This window comes from Syngnathoides biaculeatus, chromosome 18 (genome assembly GCF_019802595.1).
Source record: "Syngnathoides biaculeatus isolate LvHL_M chromosome 18, ASM1980259v1, whole genome shotgun sequence".
NCBI classification, from domain to species: Eukaryota; Metazoa; Chordata; class Actinopteri; order Syngnathiformes; family Syngnathidae; genus Syngnathoides; species Syngnathoides biaculeatus.
In genome coordinates, this window is record NC_084657.1 from 5,356,671 (window position 1) to 5,378,876 (window position 22,206).

The 22,206-nt window shown below is 42.0% G+C and overlaps 2 protein-coding genes across 8 annotated transcripts; one reads left to right on the forward strand and one right to left on the reverse strand.

The window, feature by feature from the left end:
* Positions 1 to 1,747: 1,747 nt before the first annotated feature.
* On the reverse strand, positions 1,748 to 14,251 carry LOC133492131 (A disintegrin and metalloproteinase with thrombospondin motifs 15-like). Its single transcript, XM_061804105.1, has 8 exons — positions 13,165 to 14,251; positions 10,095 to 10,227; positions 9,634 to 9,801; positions 7,794 to 8,077; positions 6,823 to 7,000; positions 6,554 to 6,726; positions 4,705 to 4,880; positions 1,748 to 3,443 (listed from the first exon to the last, which is right to left on the reverse strand). Exons 1-8 carry the CDS (start codon positions 14,143 to 14,145, stop codon positions 2,648 to 2,650), a joined length of 2,889 nt encoding a protein of 962 aa, XP_061660089.1. The 5' UTR covers positions 14,146 to 14,251; the 3' UTR covers positions 1,748 to 2,647.
* Positions 14,252 to 16,462: 2,211 nt separating this feature from the next.
* Positions 16,463 to 22,129, forward strand: LOC133492002 (serine/threonine-protein kinase 36-like). Of its 7 annotated transcripts, none has more exons than XM_061803832.1 (20): positions 16,464 to 16,644; positions 16,750 to 16,890; positions 16,967 to 17,044; positions 17,118 to 17,248; positions 17,339 to 17,588; positions 17,662 to 17,755; positions 17,832 to 18,013; positions 18,098 to 18,261; positions 18,422 to 18,509; positions 18,593 to 18,724; positions 18,789 to 18,977; positions 19,065 to 19,156; positions 19,248 to 19,311; positions 19,485 to 19,595; positions 19,677 to 19,751; positions 20,037 to 20,148; positions 20,237 to 20,363; positions 20,438 to 20,618; positions 20,786 to 21,709; positions 21,919 to 22,129. In XM_061803832.1, the coding sequence occupies exons 1-20, from the start codon at positions 16,561 to 16,563 to the stop codon at positions 22,015 to 22,017; spliced, it is 3,318 nt and encodes a 1,105-aa protein (XP_061659816.1). In that variant the 5' UTR covers positions 16,464 to 16,560; the 3' UTR covers positions 22,018 to 22,129. The 7 variants fall into 7 exon arrangements, with proteins under 7 accessions (XP_061659822.1, XP_061659816.1, XP_061659821.1 ...); XM_061803837.1 differs by having other exon boundaries at positions 20,438 to 20,477; XM_061803833.1 differs by having other exon boundaries at positions 19,683 to 19,751.
* Positions 22,130 to 22,206: the final 77 nt, after the last annotated feature.

Here is a 22,206-nt window from a genome sequence, read left to right on the forward strand (position 1 = left end):
CATTGAGATCGTGACGGCGGTCCGCCGGCCGTTGGGATCGGCGGTATCTGCTGACGCACATCTGCTGCTGATCACGCAGACGGACAACAGACCGACGGCCACCGCGTCGGTTATGTCATCATTCTAATTAGAATCGCTTAGAAGTGTTTGCCGTCACCTGTTTTAAATGAGTTTGATGTTTACGAGGGTAATTCTGCTCAGGAAGGTTTTATTGACGACATGGGTGACGCGGAAAAACAATACACCTTTTCAAGGTGCCAACTTCTCTGAGTACTGTATTATCATCGACGGCACAGTGGATCAGCTGGAAAGCGTTGGCCTCACAGTTCTGGTTGCGTAGAGTTTGCATGTTCTCCCTGTGCCTGCGTGGGTTTTCTCCGGGCACTCCGGTTTCCTCCCACATCCCAAAACCATGCAACAATAATTGGACACTTTAAATTGCCCCGAGATGGGATCGTGAGTCGTTACAGACTGTTTGTCTCTATATCCATTTTAGTATGATCATGTCTTGTTATGCTTCTTGGTTTGCTGCATAGTCATCAGAGACCTTGTTGCCCATTTTTGGGATCTTGCCTAGCCTAGCGTTGTGGTGCCTTTGCCTTGTTTTGGCCTGCCTTTTGGTATTGACCTGTTTTTGTAATAAAACCACAATGACCATTAGGCCTTTGCCTGGAAGTCCTGCATTTGTCTCCGCCCCCGTGCTGCTGGTCCATGACACTTTATGAGGTTTCCAGCTAATGTATTCTGTCAGTTGGATCAAGATTGTTGCTGTTGTCACAGGTTGCAATTCAAACTTGGAGACTTACATCATTCCAAATGTAAAACTTTGCTGGAAACACTTCATTTTTGAGGGGGTGAAGTTGTCTTGTACGATTAATGCCATCAAACCTGCAACAAGATCTGAATGTGGACTCAGAGAAGAGGCCGCTGGGAGAACAAAGAAATATGTCCTTTGGCTGCCCTCCAGGTTCTCTTCCATCTAATGACTCTTATGTAGGTCAGAGACTTTTCTGATATATGTATGTTTCTCTCAAAAATGTTTTATATATTACAGAATATATATCTATCTATCTATATATATATATATATATATATATATATATATATATATATATATATATACTTTAGTGTTTCATGTCAGCATCTTCAGACATTTCTCAGTTGATGGCTCCACACATTACACTAATTTAAAGTATTTTACAAAGTGTTTAGTGTTACTTTATAACAAAAGTATACTATCATACCATGGATCGGAGCATGCTGCCGTAACGTACCCGTACGTCAATTGTCATTTGTTTTGCGTATGTTACCACAGTGTGGTATTGTTGGTTTGTTCATGTTAACCAAGGATGACTATTTAACAGTTTTAGCATCATTAAAAATAAATAAATAAATAAATAAATATGGTTAAATATACTTATTATTATTATTAAATATTAGTTTTGATGGTAAATTACTAATTTCACTGTTTATTTACCTGCAAGGGATGATGGTTTAACTGTATTTTACAATTATTATGAAATTCCGTAAGTTACTGTTGTAAATCACCTTTAACCTGTAGAGATTCATTAAAACAGATTTTTTTATGATGTTAAATTAATTTACTGTTCATTCTAAATGGCCGATATAACAGTCATTATACCTCCAAGGGATGTCTATTTCACAATATTTACAATTGTTATGTTACACAATAAGATACTGTTGTAAATTCACCATAAATGAACAGTAATACATTAGAATCCATGTAAATGGAAAAATAACTTTTCATTCAAGACTTTATTTGGAATAAATATATTCAGACATTTCACTTGTGTGTAAAAAAAAAAAAAACTGTATTAAAAGTATTTACATTGAATTTTGCAGAGAGCTGAATAAATGTATACATAGTATACAGTACAGCCCGTATAAGTCATCTGGTCCTTTTGCTGTACAAAGTGCAAAAGTGGATCAAATAAAAAACAGAAAGAGAAGTCTGACTATAAAAGGATCCATCCTGTGGCGGGATGTTGTATTGGACAATGCGGGCCCTTTGAATTAATAACAAGAATATAATAAAGGAGTGCACAGAAAGCAACATTTTTGATGTTGAACAAGTTGGGCAGAAAATTGTTCGGAAATTCTACAGCGCAGGTGTTTAGTATAGTTTGTGGCTTTCTTTTCATGATGTGGGAGAGGGTAAATGTATTCATTTCACCAATGTGACTTACAAAATGAAGTAATTTTTTTGTTTTTAATATCTGTCTATATAAAAATCTCTTTCAGGATGAATCTGTAAAATGAAACGGGACCTTTGGCATTGTTTTTAAAGCACCTGGCAGGCTACAAAAAAAAAAAAAAAATCTCTTAACAACACCATAAAGACAATCACTTAAAAAAGAAATAGGACATAAAAATGACTTCCAGACTCATCAGTAAGATAAATTGCTTACAAACTTACGTGTCAACTCTAAGTTGACAGTTAAAATGATGGAACCTTTTATTTCGCTTCAGAGTAATATCGTAGAGCGTTGTTCGTCCGTCAGAAGTGGATGCAGGTGGTTTAGTTTAAATGGTGGGGAAAATATCTTGCACCATCCATTTTTCGGTCTTGTGATTGTGGAAATGTGCTGTTGGATAAAGTTCAGTCATAATAAAGGATTTCAAGTCCCTAGCAAGGCTTTAGTTTACAGAAGTCCAGCTCCTGTGGTTTGCGTAAGCCACTGCAGTGGTCCCTGGGAAGCAAGTGTCCTGTTTGGGCTTTGCAGTGCAGCGGTCGTCTCTTAAAGCCTTTCCCGCAGGTGGTGGAACACGGTGACCACTGTCCGGCGTTCCACTCCGGACACGGGTCCCCACAGGCTCTGGTGGCCGAGGGCCTTTTGGTAGGATCGCATTTCAAGCCCGGCTTGCCGTCCGTCCTCAAACATTGCACCATTCGCCTCTGGAAACCGTTCCCGCAGCTCACCGAGCACGTGTCCCAGCTTGCGGATGTCCATTTCTCAAGAAGGGGCTGCTCTTTGCTGTAAGGTTTCTTCAAGGTTGCCGCACCCCTCTCCTTGGCGCTATCGTGAGCCAGAACACTGTTGTGGGATTTTTCGCGGTCCTCCTTCTTCAGAGCCTTGTCCTCTTTGTTGTTCTGACGCGCCAGGTAGAAGGAGTAGCGTATGCGAGGGGGCGTCAAATTGCCCGCACACAGCACTTCCACAGTGAGCGTCTCCCCCAAGGGATTTACAGACTGGAGGGTCTCGGAGAGTCCGGTGGTGCCGCTGTAGCGCAGCAGACTGCCCTTAACGATGATGTCCCTCTCTCCGGCTGACACCACGTAGTCGCCATTAAGGAGGTAGTGACCCTCGCTGTTCTTTACTGCCAAGTAATTGTCGTCACCCAGCATTCCTTGGTAGCCACGCTGACGGATGTCTATGTTGGTTGCGCCCACTGGCAACATCACCACAAAGTTGTAGCCGTGCCTGGATTCCAAAATACAACATACACAGCCCATGAAGCGTTCCATAGTGATCCAACAAAGAAGTCTGCAGCAATGCTCAACTCATGGAACATGACAAGCAGGTCTAAGCTACTCTGAATGTACCGACAGTATATGCACTGTGAACAAGAGCAAGAGGAAGAGGCAATGAAGGTTCTCCATTAAAAGGCATAACCTTAACATATAGCTTTGAGTATGGTTGTTTGTATGTGTTGCTACTCCGTATGTGTCAAATAGGAGTTGTGTGAAGGTTTATCACAATTGTAATATCTACAGTATGCTCATTTCCGTTGGTCTGTCGAGTGCATTTTTTGCATTATTATTTGAGCAACAAGCTTGCAGACTTTTGTCATCAGAATTCATATGCTTTGATTAAACATTTTGCTGTTGAACTATGCAACTTTGATTCTCTTTTGTTTCACAGTAAACATCATTTGGGAGTGACAAAGAAACAGCTTTGCCTGTTTTTCGGAGAACTATGTGAGCGAGAACATCCTATTGTTTTCATTTCTTCAAAGTGATGTTATGCCCGAGTCTCAAATTTCATGACAGTGTGAGAGCGAGGACCGGCACTAAGGAATAAGAGTTAGCGTGTTTAAATAAGTTTCGGTGTTTTTAAAACATGGAGCAGGAGTCATATTAAATAAACTGTAATATGATCCCTAAAAATGAATCTCTCTCAGGAGATTTGATTTTGAAAAAACGCACCTGAAGTGCCCATGCACAAGCCCATGCGGTAAAGACACAGTAATTACCTCTAACAACCCAGGTTAAACTTAGCTCCTTCCTGACAAATAAATTGTCTCTCATTTGAGATGAATCACTTCAACAGCAGCGATTACCGTACCGCTTTTCTATTTGGACCAGACATTTGCAGCATTACTTACATGGCATGTTAGCGCGTTTCAGAAAATAGAAAAAAAAATAATACAGTAGACAGCCATTCACTCTGACATTCAGACTGTCACCGAATGTACCACCACATTATGACTGACATTAGTTTTTAATTCCCCGAAGGAAATTCTGTTTTGAATCCGCTTGATTTATGGAGTAGTATTTTGTACTCTGAGTAGTTCTAGTCTTCAGTCGAAAACACAAGCTGAACACAACAGAGACATGTCAATGACAAGCTCAGCCTTACTTTCAAACTTCGGTCCTCTTTGGGTGAGCAAACGCCTCTGTCGCATAGGTGAACTTTTTAGCAAATAAGTGAATTTGTGACTGCGAGGGATTATTGGACTCACATAGGCTTGGTGAAGAGTCCCGAGACCTTCTTGCAGCTTTTGTTATCACCCCCGCAGACTCCACATTTGTTAAACTTCTTGGTTGATCCAATTTTTCCGTCACACCCAGCTTTGATGCATTTTCCTTGAACGCACACTCCTGTGGAGTCTGGAGAGCACGGGGTTCCATCCACAACCTGCGGTGTACACATATAGTGTTTGTTAGAGGAAAACACTTTTTGAACACATCGCCCAAAATCTGCAAATTCATTTAGGTCATTTTAATGCTGTGTTGTGATATTTTTAGGCGTTATTATTAAATTGCAATCATTTCCAAAACCTGTGATTAGTGTATTTCTACGAAGCCATGGAACAGGATGTGGTGTAAAATGATATTTGGTTCAGATGTTTCAAACAAGCATGCAGCTGCTCTATGATTCAGTGGTATATGTCCCTTGTGTTTTCATGTCCTCTTAACTCAATATGATGTAGTGTGAACTTTCTCTCACGGCTGCTCACACTCACTCCACGCCCATATTATCTCAGGGAGATAAACCCCCTCCACTCCTCTCCGTCGTCCCATGCATTGCTGTTTTCCCTCAGAGGCTCGCATAAAGTCACGTAGCTCACAAGTGAAATCATTTTTTGGCCACATTCTTCAAATTATTACACGTATCCTTGTGCCCTAACATTGCAAGGCATGTGAGTTGATGAGAAGACATATACAGCAATGAAACTTGCCAATCCTTCTCTGAAATGGGTCAAAAGTTATTTGAAAAAAAAGTACTAGGACATGACATGCAAGCTTCTGAAAATGTTCATTCCTGATTTCATCACATCTTCAGAGGCCCTCTATAGGAGAAGAAACTGTATCTGACCGTAATCTGACCACCCCGCCATTAGGAAAACAGGCAATCATTATAGTAACATAAAACCATTTGAGAGTTGAAGTATCTGTTAAATCTCCATCCATCCATTTCGTGTACTACTTGTCCGCATTTGGCTCGCATTGAGCCTAGTACAGCTGACCAGAGGGTACATACTAGATGGACAACCATTCACGCTCACATTTCGAACTATGTTTCATTTCATTTCAAGTCATTTTGGATTTTGAAACATACTGTAGGAGGATCCACAGCGCAGTACAGGGAGAAAAGGTAGACCAGAGCCAAAAATCCTAACCCTGAGCCTCAAAACTGCGAGGACGTGCTAACTGCTAAATACCCGATGACAAAATGTAAAATGAAAGGAAATAAAATAATCTTACAAACATAAGAATGAGATAACGATGAACAAGCTTTAAAAAGGAGGAAAAGACAAGAAGCATAAAAAAAATCAACCCAAAATAAAGATACGGTTTGCAATGTAATAGTGCAAGGGAAAGGAAATGACACAGCTGCTAACTTGTAGGTTTGGCATGTAAGTGTAGATATTGGAGAATGCGGTTACGACTACTGTGTTGGAGCGATGTGTGGCATGTCCCGGTTTAAGATTGTTAAGGATTATGGTTTTCCTTCCCAACAGGCCCCAACAAGAGACACTGGCTGCTCATCAAGCTTAGGTACTTTACTCTTGTCGATCTGATTGGCCAGAAAGGGATCTGACGGACAGATCTCAATTTTAATACAGTTTGTGCAGATGGTCTAAAAGAATAAATTTAAATATATATATATATATATATATATTTTTTTTTTTTTTTTCCTGTACGAATTAAGGAAACAAATTGGGTTCCCACAAAGCTGGAAGCATGCTGAAAAAGTCAACAACGTCTGAGGGGAGACTAACGATCTAGTCTGAGCCTTGATTCATTTATTAAGTGGTTAATCGTAAGACTTTGTTTCATGAGAGAATTGAATGTGCAGTTTCTTACCTTGGGTGCCATAACATAGAAGTAACCGGTTCCATTGGCCCTGCAGATGAGTTTACATCTGTCCTCAACACTTACTCCAGAGTACTTGGGCACCCACACCACAGACGGGGCGATATGGTTACTGCTGAAACTGCGGCCGCTGGATTCACACTGCTCATCACGGTAAGTCTTACCTGAACAGAGAAAAGAGAGGGGGAATGAGGAACTAGAGGAGGAAACTTGATGTAGTTGTCTGTTCTTGATATATTATACTGTAGTCCAATTCAAACCTGTGTCAGGGCAGTGGTTCAGGCTACAGGAGCGGTATTTAACCCGAACCCCTTGGCAGTATTTCCCCCCGTTTGAGGGAACCGGGTTGTTGCACTCCCTTTTGGCCAGTTGGACGCCACCTCCACAAGTCCGGGAGCACAGACCAAATGAACCCCACTTACCCCAGCGACCGTCGACCTGGAAAATACACAAACGAGATTTTTTTTTTTTTTTCAAGTGTATTAGCTTGTTGAAAAGTTTCGTTTGAATCAAATGCGTAAAAATAACACAACAAAATACAATAAAACTTTGCAGATAGGTGGCAGCTGTAAAGCAACAATCCATTAAATAGTGGTCCAAAATGGAGATAAAATAATTTTCTTACTCTTTTTTTTTTTCCCTGTTTTAGTTGTTGATTATGTGTCAATCAGCCCCCCAGCCCTCATCCCCGAATGCCAATAGATAGCCTCATTTATGTTTTTTTTCATGAAAACAGACAAATAGAAGGTAGACATTTTCCTTTAGTTATGGAAATGTTGCTCTTTGAGCTGCAATAGAATAGATACCCCGCCCTAGAAAGAAAGAAATAGTACGGTCCCTCATCAACAACCTTGTTGTTCTTGTTATTCAACCATGCCAAAAAGTCCACACACTAGCTAGTGAAAGTTTTAAATTCATCCATTCTCTATACCAGTTAACCTGTACACGGACATTGTTGAGCTGGAGCGAAAAGGGGGACCAAGCCCTGGACTGGTCGCCAGTCAGTCGCAAGGTACATAGAGACAGACAGCCATTCACTCTGACATTCAGACTGTCACCGAATGTACCACCACATTATGACTGGCATTAGTTTTTAATTCCCCGAAGGAAATTCTGTTTTGAATCCGCTTGATTTATGGAGTAGTATTTTGTACTCTGAGTAGTTCTCGTCTTCAGTCGAAAACACAAGCTGAACACAACAGAGACATGTCAATGACAAGCTCAGCCTTACTTTAAAAGTTCGGTCCTCTTTGGGTGAGCAAACGCCTCTGTCGCAAACTTTGCCATCTCCGCAGTGGGTGCCGTCGGCCCAGGGGAAGTGGCGGGTCATACACACCAACTGGCCGTTGGACTTGCCCGTGCACCATAGGCGAATGCATGGTGGCTGCATGAAGGGGCAGGGTTTGGAACCTTCACCGAAGGCCAGCTCACACTGACGTTCCAGGATGTAGGATACTCCGGGAAGCGCGTTAGGGAGGCTCAACGGTTTCTGGGGCTGGTCCAGCAAACATTCCCCTGGAAGAGACTCCCAAAATCAGTTCTTGGCCCAAACAGCTGAGATCACATGCGCAAATCTTATTTCACCAAATGTACATATCCTCATAAAAAGATAAATCACACAATTCATTCTACAAAGAATTTTGTTCACAACCATGAATAGGTGCTGGGTGGTGTCCCTTACAAACAACTTTTTGTATGAGGAATACCACGCACAACCCCCGACCTCTTCATCTGTCTAACTCTAGTCGAAATTTCTCCCCTCACGTTGAAATAAAATGAGTTACAGGATGAGAATAATTTCCAAATGTTCAGATTGCGTTTTAATAGCTTTAAATGTTCCATTGAACTAAAAGTCAAATTAAAGTGAGATCCATTTACAATAAAAGGCACTCGAGCACTTTTCCAGGAACTGGCTAATAATGGGAAGAGTTTGATGAGCAGGTGCTTGGAAAAATGAAAGGTGATCGTCAACAGATGAGGAGTTCCAGAAGGCGTTTTTTTTTTTTTCATCACTGCTGTCTGATGCACAGTTTCTCACTCTTATGAGGAATTTGCTAAAACCAGAAAACTGTATCGCGAAAGATGTTAGCAGGAAATTCTTTGATTCCCTAGCCCCGTACCTGTCAATGACGCTAAAAATGCACAGACCCAGCAGTTATGAATGAATGTTAACTTGTGTTCTCCTATTTCGCTGCAAATTTGAATGATAGAAGAAACATTTTGAGTAATTTCCAAAGCACCTGCTCCTGAAAGAGGAATTGCCCAAAAAAATGTCTGGGGTTGTTGAGAATGTTACAAATAATCACGGCTGCTGCACAGCATGAGAAGTGCCTGAAACGTGCCGCGGCATGTCTTCATTCTCCCAGCTGCTCTGTCAAAGTCCTGATTTATGAACGGTGGTGCAAAAAAAAAAAAAAAAACCAAAAAAAACCTCTTACAACATTATGAAACTCACTGTCAAAAATGTGGAGAAAAGGACGTTGAAAAGGAAGAAAATGCAATCCTGACTGGTTCTTGTTCGCCTGTTGTCAGAGCATGAATAAAGACCGTCTATTTAACCTGTAGGGGAAACACTTGATGGTCAAAGCTATGCTCTCTAAACCACTGTGGTGACGCTCCTCCAAACAAACCCACTAATTAAGGACAGATGTGGAGAAGTTTTTAAAATAAAAGTTCAGCATCGCTTCTAGGCCGGGCTCTGTGGTCTGGCATGTTCGAGAAAAGTCTGACTCCATTTTTGCTCTTCTGAAGAACGCATGAATGCAAATAGTCAGCCATGCATTAAACTGAAATGATTGTACAGTTTTCAAGTTGCGGATGAAGAGGAGAAAAAAAATCTCAGCAAAAAAAAAAAAAAAAAAAATTGCAAATGTCCTTCACTGGCAATGCTGCTGCGAACGGGATAGTCATACACATTGAACATGTGTTTTATGAATGTGGTCATCGTCAGATATTTAACCGGTAAGCACGGTGCTGCTTGAAGGGCCGTTAAAACAGATAGTGTTGATTTACGTCTTGGGTTTCACATGAATCATAAACACTGTTTGGAGAGGGAGTTCATGGAGACTCACCGTGTCCATTGTCCAGAAAGTCAGTGACGATGGCAGCGCTGCAGGGCGACCACGGGCTGGTGCGATTAATCTGAATGAGCGTGGGAGACATCATGTGATTGTCCTGCAGCTTGCCAAAAACATCTTCGCAGGCCTTCACGTTGTCGTGCGGCATGTTAAAGACGTGTCCTGTGAACAGGGAACCACATGACAGATGTCTTTGACAAACCCTTGGGTGATTCAGCCTGTGAACGTTCATGCACAGACGCCGAGACTTAGGGAGTCATCGGTGTGAGGTTGGTAGACAGGGGCGGCATAAGTAGGGGGTTACGTCACGCTGATTCTAAGGGCTAGTGATCGACACGGGCTGGACAGCATAATTTGCAGCATTGACGTGAAAGTGAGATTTGTGTCTTGTTTTTTTTTCCACAAAACCGCAAATCCCCTTCTAATGTGTGATTCACGGAGCTGGCGTCGCTCACCAAGCTCGTGAGCTGTGGTGAAGGCCGAAGGTAATCCGTCGTCTTCAATCACAGAGCAGCTCCTCTTGGGGTCGCACATGGTGCCGACATCGGCCATTCCGAGGGTGTCGCATGTGGAAGCCCCACACAGGTCCTGGAGCATAAAGTACACAGAATAAGCCAGTCTGTTATGATTCCCAATTGACACGTTCTTTCGTCAAAAGTATTGAGACACTTGGGGAAATATGAGAATAGGAGGAAAAAAAATAAAATAAAATAAGGCAACGGCCCCTTTGCAGCTATAACAGCTTCCACTCTTCTGGGAAGACTTTCTACAAGATTTTAGAATGTGTCTCTGGAAATTTTTGTCCATTCATCCAGATGTGCGAGGTCAGAGGTAACGAATGCTGGACCCAAGAGAGGACTTGGCTCACTATATCTGTTCTGTTTCATTCCAAAGGTCAGGGCTCTTAAGATATTCCACACGAAACTCCCAAAAGTCTGGGAGCGATCCCTTCATTGATATTTATTGAATACGAAACGTGTCTCAAGAATTTTGTTAATGTAATAGTTCATATAATTGATGGAAAACTCACTTACAGCAAGGAAACTAGACAAACAGACGGTTTTGTTTGTTATCCCAAAGATGTTTTTCTACTCAGGAGATTTGTTTAAAGCGTGTCTGTTTACCTAAATATTTGTTTCTTCTCCTGTCTGGGTTCTCTTCATATCTTTTTTCCCCCCACTGCTTCACACTAGACGATAACCATCGCACGTGAAAGAATCATAAAATGTTAATTAAAATATTGGAATCTGATATTAATTTTACTTGTCGACATTCAGACAGTGACGTCAAGTTTTCCCGGCACAGACCACATGTTCATAAGGCGTTTCAATGACGAGTGTTTGGAGGACATGTGACGTCATGGCACTTGTCGCCAGTCTTAGCATTTTCATGTGAAAGCATTTTCCAAATGGCCTTTTTTTCCCCCCTAACCTAATCTTAGCGAGCGAGGATCCAAGTGGAGCACTTGACTGAGCGTCTTAATCACAGGACGACTTCGCAACGTTAACCACGCAGAACCGCCCGACTGCCTTCTCCCTATCTGGTTGCATCCACTGTCAAAGCAAAAACGGCTCTGGGCAGCTGTTGCGTACGAAGCACACGATAGCGTCGCAGGCCCTCAACTTTCCAGGAACATGAGTGCAGTACATGCACAACAAGAAGGCGCATATATATACAATAGACAATAAAAATGAGCAAAACTAAATTTGTTCACCAATGCAAATCAATTCCAGATGTGTTCATGGGGACAGATTGGATGGTTTGGGTTATTAGTGAGAAAACAAAAAATTAGGGGCAAAAATGAAGAGGCAAGAACCTCTGGGCTGGTTCTCCGCAATGACCTACTTCCCACATCTGTCATCTCATTTTGCCGTTTTGGTGGGCTGCTGCAACGTGAATACAATTTGCAAGTTGTATTCCAGAAGAAACATGTCAGTGTTTCCATGCATTTACACATTGAAAAAGTACCTGGCCTTTTGCCATTTGTAAAAGGGAGGCCGAGAGAGGCTTGGACTTATACTGCCGTGTCTACGTGGTCCTGCATTGACCAAATGGAATGAAAACAGCCAAGTGACTCACTATCGAAAAGCAAGGTTTTATTATCTATGCCCTGATGAGCACGCAATCACTGGTTTTAGAAAAAGGTCGCTATGAAAAAAATTAGGATTCTGATGATATATGCTGCGTTTCCTCCATAGGTGACAAAATACAGACGGCAAGGAGACCGGAAGTATGGACTTTAAATGAATATGGATGTTGTTGCACTATGTAGGCCGACCACAGCTGTGGAGAAGTGACACCATGGAGGTTTCTGACTAGGACTGTCCAGATGGGGTATAAATGTGGTATAACATAAGGAATGAGCACAATCTCCATCATAGCTCCTCCCTTTGGATTTCCCTCAGTTCTCTATTTAATGAGGAGGGCAAGTTGGCGGGGGAAAAAACCACAGCTGGAGGAGGATGGGGCTGGGAACGGCTGTGAGAAACTTTACACTTCTGACATCGCCAAGGGTGCTCGTGCTTCTTCTCTTTGGCAAAGTTGCTCGTGCATTTGTAGATCATATTTTTTAATTGCGGCCCAAAACCAGCAGATAATAAAAGTACGATCAACCTATAAATTTCATTCCAGAAACACGACATGGATAAAAGTATTGGAACACTGGGCCATTTCACCTACAGGAATTGAATTAGGGGGAGGGGCATGTGTTCCCCTGTAACGCGTGAAGACTTCCGACAAGATATTGGACATTTTTGAGGTCGAGGGCCATTGATGGGCATGTTGGCGCAAATCTTTGTTCCAATTTGGCACAAATGTGCGTCATGGGGTTAAGTTTGTGGCCACAAACAAATCCGAGCACCCATTTGTTTAAACATTTACTTTTGTGCACTTGTGGGGGTTTTTTTTTCAGTAGGGTGTAAGACAAACACATGAATTTTTTGCATGTCTACACTCTTATCATTCTCATAACACACTTTACATTTGCACATTCCACACTTTAGATGCACTCTGCGTACACCACTTCAAAGTACAAGCAGAACAATAAACAATTTGTTAAATGCATATAGCACTTTTTGCATGTCAATCAAGAGGAAGAATTATATTTTTTTAAAGGCAGAATATCAGTACAGGATCTCATTTTCTTGAGGAGGTCAGTGATTCCCAAACACTCTCAAGAGATCATCAAGTGTGCTGCAGTAAATTATTCAACTTCATTAAATGGGGCTAATTTTACTTAAACAATGTATCTTTGTGCATCTATTTATAATAGCTGTAGTGAGAGACATAACGATGAAAAGTTCTTCCACCCGATGGCAGAAGTTATTAGGGATTAACCTGTCCATCCACCTGTTGCCATTCAAACAAGTGAAAATCTTTGTGTTCAAGTAGGCAGGCCCATATTTAACACTAAGTGGATTTGTGCGTAAATTGAGAAAAGGATCATTATTATTTCAGTATATTATATATATTTTTGTGAGTTTTTGTGTGTGACGGTGTGCCATGATGATGCAAAATTGAGTTGACCTGTCTTGTGAAGAGGATCGCTGTGTCCCAATATTCTGCATGCTTGTCGTTGTTCTTGTTCATCTTTTTTTGCCAAGTGCAAAAATTCCGGAGCGTCATGGCTGCGTTCCCGGACACTTTGGGTCCTTTGTCCACCTCGGATAGGACGACAATCTTCACAACAACGATGTTGATGGAGTTGAGGATACTCGGGTGCTTGTAGAGCCTGGCCGCCACTGACATGAGTGTCAAGAGGTAATGTTTAAGGTCGTCGCCGTGGAACTCGGCCATCGTCTGGTCGGCCACCAGCAGCGTCTCCACGTACCTGGGAACTGACGCAAAACGTTTGCTTCTCCCCATCCTCCTCAGCGCGCTTGTGGTCACATTGCCGTTGTCCTTTGCGCTCTTGTATTTCCCCAATACGTGTGCGTGGTGGAAACCGATGTCATTGTTGACTGCACACCTGGAAGTGGAATTTGGCTGGAGGTCGCTGTTGTGTCGGCGCCGGATGACGTGCGCGCTGCCCGCGCTTGAGGTGTCATTGCGCACCGGGTTGATGAAATACTCCCAGCCTTGGTAGCCAAGTGCACCTTGCACGCCCTTGCACAGGCTCAAGGCTGCGTACGAGTAGCGGTCACCGTTCACGGAGCCGGAGTAAAAGCAACCACTCAGGTCAATGGTGACGTCCGCAGCGGTGAGCCACGGTGCGTCCCGGCCGGGGACGTAAGAGCCAATGAAATTGGAATCTTGCCGTAAATCCACCTCCAATTCCTGGTGGAAAGCGCGGATTCTTAGCACACATTTACTGCGGAGAGTCTCCACGTCGTTGTCATTATACTGCTGTCGGGTGTCCAATACAACCGGGAAGCAAAGTTCGGTTTCCATGCAGCGAACCAGTTCGGAGAGCGACACCACGACGTGGAGCAGACACGTTGTTCTGATCCACATGACGCTATTTGCATTCAACTTCGAATGCAATGACCAAAAGCTCAGGGAGAGCATATTCCGGCGTGCGGGCTTACAAGAGTGCAAAGTCCTCCAGGTCCTGACCCATTCCCGGCCTGCACCTGTGTGCTCGCTCCACTGCTGCCTTCCGTGCACTTTATGCGTTTTCGTCCTGTGTGAAATGACGGAAACTCGATCTCACTTTTGGAGGGGGCAGTCCGTTGGAGGACACATTCATTGGATGTCTATGGCTGCACAGGCGCTCGTCGAGTCCCAGCGGACAGCCTGGGGTGACTCATTGGAGTCATCCAAGTTCAGTGCTTTAAACGCTACACGACACAGTTAACTTCATTTTCAGCGACATTTTTCATTTTTTGTACTCACTTAACAGACCAATTTGGCCGTTTATTCAATGTCCTTGAGAGTTAGCTCAAGGATCCATCGTAGGTTTTTTTGGTCCTTTAATAGAAATATAATTCTGTCCACTCGTGGAATGACTGTTTCACTATAGTTTCCACAATTCCCTTTTTAAGAGTATATGACATTTCCGCACAATATTGAATCCGCTTTCTTACTAGGATTATTATACATGTTACTAGTGAGGCAAAATTGGGCACTCGTGGACCTCTTAGTGAAGATAATTTGTCCCAAGTATTATTAACAGTTGTCAGATGGTGCCTTTTCCCCCTCACTACTAACATTTGGTCCTATGAGTATTCCAAAGCTGTCCTACCAGTGAGGACAAAGCACACAACAAGGAACTTAAGATGGATATCAAATTGTAAGGCAATAATGCACACTAGTATCGCAATTATGACATACTAGTAGAATGACTGTGTCTTGCTACTAAATTGTTTTCCTCTACCACCAACTTGCACTACTAGCATAACATTTCTAAATAGGAGAACAATTTTTGTATACTAATAGGACAACTGCATGTTACTAAGGCAAAACTGCATGCCAAAAATGCATTACGAGTAATAAACGTAAAGTACTACTAGATCCTGACTAGAACATTTTTTTCAATCCCAAGTAGTACTAGTAGCAAACAATGTTCAAGCAGTGTAGTTTTGCCTCACTCATAACACATACTTAACCGACTAGTATGCCAAAGTTGTCATACGAGTGAAGACAAAGTGTGTACTAGTACATAGACCAGTTAGACATCAAAGATAATAAAACCTGCACAAGACTATGAATTCCAATAAAAGACCTGCATTAAAAAAAAGTGTCTTTTAGTTAGATACACCTTGTAATATGATGCAGTACAATTTTACATTACAGCAAACAATAATAATGTGTAAATTGTTCCTGTACTGTATTGTTACTGTATTGCAGTGTTTATAAAGGCACAATCACCGACACAGGTCTGACGAGCAGGTACACCTAATGCTTGACTATGTTGTGTTTTGGCACTATCGACTGAAAAATGTTTCCGATATATTTAAATACACCAAAGATAACAGTGTACTTATCATTGGAACAGAACAGACACGTACTGCTCAAACTTTACGCTTTACTGAACAGTTTCAAGGAGCTGTGAATCACATGCGGCCTCTAGTGTTCAAATGAGGAAGTTCGGAGGAGTGTGAATCTTGTGACTTAGCAAATCTACTATAAATTTCTGAGGCCTAATAACAGACGCTCTCAACTGATTTATTTCTCACCAGTTCTTGAATTCCTTTGATTTGGGGTATTTTGGTACAATTGTTTTTTTAGATCTTTTGCTGACATAATTTTGTAAGACATGTTCTATTTGTCATGTCTTCATTGATCAGGTCTGGAATAACGGTAATCAGCCTTAGGGGTGGTCAGTGAAAATTAACTCAGTTTTTCCCAAAATGTTAATTCACGATTTGACAAAAGGTGGAGTTGTTTTCCCACCAGGGGCCAGGATGCTTTAAAAGTTTTTATTTCCCTTAAAAAATAAAGTCACCATTTCAAAATAGGATTGGTGATATTTATTAGCATGCGTTTGATGAGCTTAAACATTAAAGTGAGGCAACTATGATTAAATAAAATGAGAATTTGAGAAAGAGGCAAGTTTGTCCAAACACCGTCAGAGCTATATGACAAATTCCGCCTTTATAAAAATGAGAATGCTCAATTTTGCGATGGATGAATTTAACATTATGTGTATTGTGATGGCTGCAGTGAGGATTTGTGTAACTTAGAGGTCTCTCTAATATATATTTTTTACGAGAGGTGCCAAAACATTTGTGATATTTATCAGTCACTGAATTTTAAAATCAGATTTTTTATTTTATAATAAACCCCCCCATGAGCAAATATTTAAGTGGCTTTGATGCTGAATGAATGCACATATTTCGATATATCGATGGGCAAGATTAAAGAGAGTCGGTCACCTTTGTGACGAGGCCCTTTTATTCCATCCACTTGTCCTAAGTGTTCACTTCACGCCTCCCTTTACAATATCTTGTTGGTTGCTATCTCCTGAAATCCGACATTAAGATGGATTCCTACCACGTTTTGGCTCAAGTCGGCCAGGGCTCGTTTGGTCGTGTTCATAAAGGAATGAAAAAGTTTACAGGCCAAGTAAGTTGCTTTGTTACAGTGAAATGTGGCTTTTATTAAAAAATAAAATAAAATTAAAAAAATCACCACAGCTGCGCGACCTCTCCCTGTCTGTGTGTTCATTAGGTGGTCGCTCTGAAGTTCATGCCAAAGATGGGACGTTCAACTAAAGAGCTGCAAAGTTTAAAGAAGGAAATTGATATAATGAGTAACCTGCAGCATCCCAACATTGTGAAACTTTTTGACAGCTTTGAAACTGAAACAGAGGTGTGTTTCTCTTGCATACTCCAAATGTTTCTTCTGCTATATCGCACACACTAACCTCTTCCCCGCTTTTATGTAGGTGGTGGTTGTGACCGAGTATGCAGAGGGTCAGTTGTTTCAGATCATTGAAGCTGACGGCAGTCTACCAGAAAGTCAGGTAATAGCATGCCAGACATTACACATCACATCATCTGAGATGATTACAATAATATATATTTTTTTTATCTGAGGTTTGCGAGATTGCCTGCCAGCTCGTCTCCGCTCTGTATTATTTGCACTCCCGCCGTATTCTTCATCGAGACATGAAACCACAAAATATCCTTTTTGATAAAAACGGCGTGGTGAAACTGTGTGACTTTGGGTACGTACAATTTTTGACTTCCAGTCCCATCTATGGGCGATCACAATTCGAATTATCTGCATGTTATCCTTTTGTTTTGGTTTTTATTAGGTTTGCAAGGGCAATGAGCGTCTCCACCATGGTAGTTACATCTATCAAGGGAACACCCCTGTACATGTCCCCTGAGCTAGTAGCCGAGAAGCCTTATGACCACACCGCTGACCTCTGGGCGCTAGGCTGCATTCTTTATGAAATCCACACCGGGTTGCCTCCATTCTGTGCCGATTCCATCTTCCACTTGGGCCAGCTCATTGTGGGAGACCCTATCCAATGGCCAAAGTCTATGAGCAGCACGTGCATGGTACAGTGCAGCTGTGGTATTATTTATCCTGTAAATGTAAAATGCACATTAAAATATTGTATTTTTATTGCAGAGTTTCCTTAAAGGTTTGTTAATCAAAGACCCCCAGAAGCGACTGTCATGGCCTGAACTCCTGCATCATCCTTTTGTTGCCGATGGTGTTCGAGGTGACAACATTGTAATGTTTGAACGTGTATTTGTTTCATTTGTGATACTTTCTAATAGTGTTGTTTCTGCCTGCAGTCATTCAAGACACGGATGTTTCCAGTCCTCTGACGGCCACCCTTGACCCAGACATGCTTGCACTGAAACTGAAGCAAATGGCAGAAAAGACATCACCCGGTCATGGAGAGAGCAGAATATTTCGAAAGATTCGGGAGCAAAGAAACAAAAGTCACGCAAAGAAACTGGGTGACAGTGCTAAAGTTAGCCAGACGTGCATTTTCAATCAGCAAATTGCAAAAATAATGTGTCACGTAAATTGAGTAAAAGGATGATCTGCCTTACAGGAAAAGAAAGATGGTCTCAAATCTGAAAGAGATTGTGCGGCAGTAGTCACGCCCCTTATAGAGACGACCCCCCCTGTTGAATTCGCTTCCGCTAATTCAACTCTTTCATCTTCGAGTCTGGAACAAATCGACTATCCTGTGGTTACATCAAGTCATCAAGTCAGGTCTACCAAGGGCCCCTTTCAGCACCTAACCCTCTTTGTAGAGTCGGTCAAATGTCATAATGGTGCAGATTTACTCAAAGCTAATCATTGATCACCTCACGGGGACTACATACGCCCTCATTGTTTGCAAAACCAATTCACATGTGCATTACCTCTGCAGGGCTCCGATCAGTCCAGTCTATGAACAAGAGTTCCCCTCAGTTGAGGTCGGCCCGCGACTAGAACGAAGGACACGCAAAAGTGTCACAGTAATATGGATAAAACATCATTATTCACGTGCACTGATGCATGATAGCTATCTGAAATTATTAACTCGTTTTATTTTTTTCAGACAGTTGACAGTGAGGAATATTGGGAGAAGCTTGTTGAGGAGTCCGATCCAAGCCGACAAAAACGAGACCAATTCAACTTCAGCACTATCGTGTCTCAACTGAAATCCACCATGTTCGTGTTCAAGCAGCAGGTAATTACGTGCGGTTTTCACGTGAGGACAAAATGTCAGATTTCATTCAGTCACACTCATTTAGTCTCGCTTTAAGCTGAGTGACGGTGTCCTAAAAGATGCATGGCGCATTGGCCAGCCGCTGAAGGTCTTGCAGAACCTGATTCTAACCTCTGACCGTGCCACGACGAACCAGATAGCTGTTGAACTTGGACTGCCATGTCTCCTCATTGACATGGTCCACAACTCTTTGGAAAACTCATATTTCATTGAGGTGGAAACATATTTTGTAACTCCTGATTTTAAAAAAAATGTCCAAATAGTATGATGAAAGCTCATGTTTAATCTATTCACTGAGCAGCAGCCGTGGAGTCTACAAATACTTCGAGAAATGATGGCTGCGCTGCTGGTCTACTGGGAGAAGAACCAAGACTTGTTGAGGGAAGACAATAGGTCTGATCATTCATTTTCCTTCACAGTGAGCTTTGTATATGCACCCTTGACAGTAGTGCATCCTTGAATCTCAATATCTGCCTGGATGTAGACTTGAAGAATTCGTCAAGCCCTTCATGAGAATTCTTTATCAAGCAGACCTCAGTTCTTTAGCTGTAAGTACCAGATCCAGATTCTATATGGTTACATCACTGATACAATGAAGCCACTGAGAGCCACAGTTGACTCAAACTGTTCTTGTCATTTTGCAGGACTGATGTAAAGTTTTATGGCGACATTAGTATTTAGCTTGCCATTTGACACATGATTGTTCTCTGTTCTCCTTTAGCCGCTGGCTGCCTCCATTTTGTCCCTCTTTACTCGACACAAGGTTGCTGTCAGCTTTGACACGGACATGGTCAGCTCCTTGCTGAAAGAACATGTGACTGCTTCACATCAGGTACACAATCAGTTTTTTGGGAGGTAATCTGACATCCGGTTAATATTGTTGGATGGTTGTTTCTCCCGTCTACCTCGTAAGCTGCAGGTTCCACTGCCATCAGGCTGGGGACTCTGTGATGGCCTCCTGTCTTTACTTTTGCATTCTCTTTCTGAGGTGAGCAAACAAATAGTGTTTGGACAGATGAAATTTAGAGAGGTCGTGTCCCGTAACGAAGTCATTGGACCATCTCAGATTTCACTGTCTGCTACTGAGCAACCACACAAGTCATTGTGGCAGATGTCAGTGGTACATTTTTTCGTATTTGAGTGCTTGCTATGAGCCGCAGTCTCTGCCTGCGAAATTGAGTTGGGGTCAACGTTCTTATTAATGCTGTTGTTTCTTGATGTTTTTACAATTACCGACAATAACTTAACTAGTTTTACATATAACCATTCTCAGGATGGCTCTGGATTTTCATGTTTGGATCCATGTACATTTCATCATCTTTGGAAAAGGACTGGAACGTCATTAGCATGGACTACGCCAGACACAGATTTCTGTTCCATCAACGGTAAACATACATGATTATTTATGCAAACTTCAAATGGAAAATATTTACACTGTAGCAGGTCATTCCATTTTCCTATTTTCTTTTTTAGGACTTTATTTTCTCATGTCTGCCACACTGTTGGTCTTCTGCAATGACCCATATTCATATATTTCACTGTTTTACGAGAGAAAATCAACATTCATATACACTCTAAGCTGGGTGCTGAGCTCTCAATGGTTCGTGTTGATTTTGGTTCTACATCATACATTCATTCTAATGTTAATCATAGTAATGTGTCTTGTTTTTTCAGTCTTTCGTTGTTTGCTGACTCCAATCCAGTGAAATCAGAAGTGAGTTCCAAACACGAGAGCTTTATCCAGTTGAGCTGCCACTTCCTTTGCCTTCCATTTGCTTTGGACATAACTGCACACAATGGTTCCAGGATACTGCAGTTGTATGACAGCTGTGGTGTTGTGAGAGGACTTTTGCAGGTTAAACGCACCGCAAACATAATTCAATGGTGAAACAAAGGATAACCCTTGCAAGGAAATGAGGCAAAGACAGGCCTCAGTAATTTATAGAAACATCCAATTTGTAGTTGTTGTTGTTGTTTTGTGATCATTTTCTGTTTTCTGTTTTCCATTTCAATCTTTGGCAGGTTATTGAAACACTACCTGTTTCATCAGTGGAGCTGCCACTCTCACTTCTCCGCCGCTTGTTGTTGTGTGACCATCAGCATGCTCTCTCCCGCCTCTTTAAGGCTGCTCATGGCTTTTTCTCAGCACCGGCATTCACTCCATCGGGTCAGCAGATATCGACCAGAACCGCCAGTTCTTTACTCTCTGATTTGCTGCAACTGGATGATCTTGGGGACTCTGCTGTAGAACTACTATCTCTGTTATACCTCATCACCTCCTTTTGTCCTAATTCTGGTTGCCTCCATGTTTACCTTGAACCCTCTGTGTTGCACCAAGCGCTCGCTCACTCTTATGACCCGATCAAGGCTGGCACATGCAGGGTTTTGGGAAAGCTGCATCCATTCAACTCTCCTAAACCGCACAATTTGCATCCTAACATACTCAAAAGTATGGTAGACCTTCTTGAGGATTCTAATGTCCATGTGCGGCAGGCGGCTTGCTTATCAGTTGGGAAATGGTTGGGTTATATTGCACTGGAGGCAGGGTTTAGCACAAGACGTCCCAATGGAAATGTAGGCAACAATCCAGAGAGATTAAAAGCAGAGCACAACGATGCACACAGGGGTTCAAGCAGGGCAACACACATTGCCATGGTGACAGTAGAAAAAGAATTACCTAAAGAGTTGAGACCGTGGCTTGAAGAAGCCAGGATGACGGGGGCAACACTGGCATCACTGACCTCTGACCCGGATGCCCACACTCGTCTACACGCCTGTGCGGCTCTGGGAAACCTGCTACACATTGAAGGTGCAGTACCTGAGCTGCTGGAAGAGAACGTGTCCAAATTACTTCTGAGAACCGCATGCACAGATTCCCACAAGGCAGTGAGAGAAGCTGCCATTGCAACATTGAACCTGTACACTCAGCAAGAATCAATAATACAGGTACGAAATTGAACCAGTAAAGTTATTTATTGGCTTTTAATAAAAAAAACCTACCAACTCGTCATGTGCAAACACATACCTCTCTCCATCGTCGCACACCACAGTTTTACTGAATCGTCGTTGCTCTCCTATTTGGACTAAACTAAAATGTTTGGTTTGTTTTTGTTTGTTTTTTTTTTTTTTTTTTTTTTGTTTTTTTTGTTTTGAAGGTTCTGCAATCCCAAAGTGCTGGAAAGAAACTTCTTCTGGCATCAGAGCATGTACCTTTTGAATGTGAATCTTTCATCAGACAACTCAAAGGCAACTGAGACAGCTACTGTGGAAACCATGGCTGTTATATAGATTATTTGATAATAGCTCTATGTCAAATCCAACCCAAAATTGCATTGTAAAGACGCAAATAAACCACGATATTTTATACAGGTTGCCTGAATCTATCACACTGGGTCCTTTATGATTCCCCTTTTCAGTAAAAAAAACAAATAAATGAAAAATGG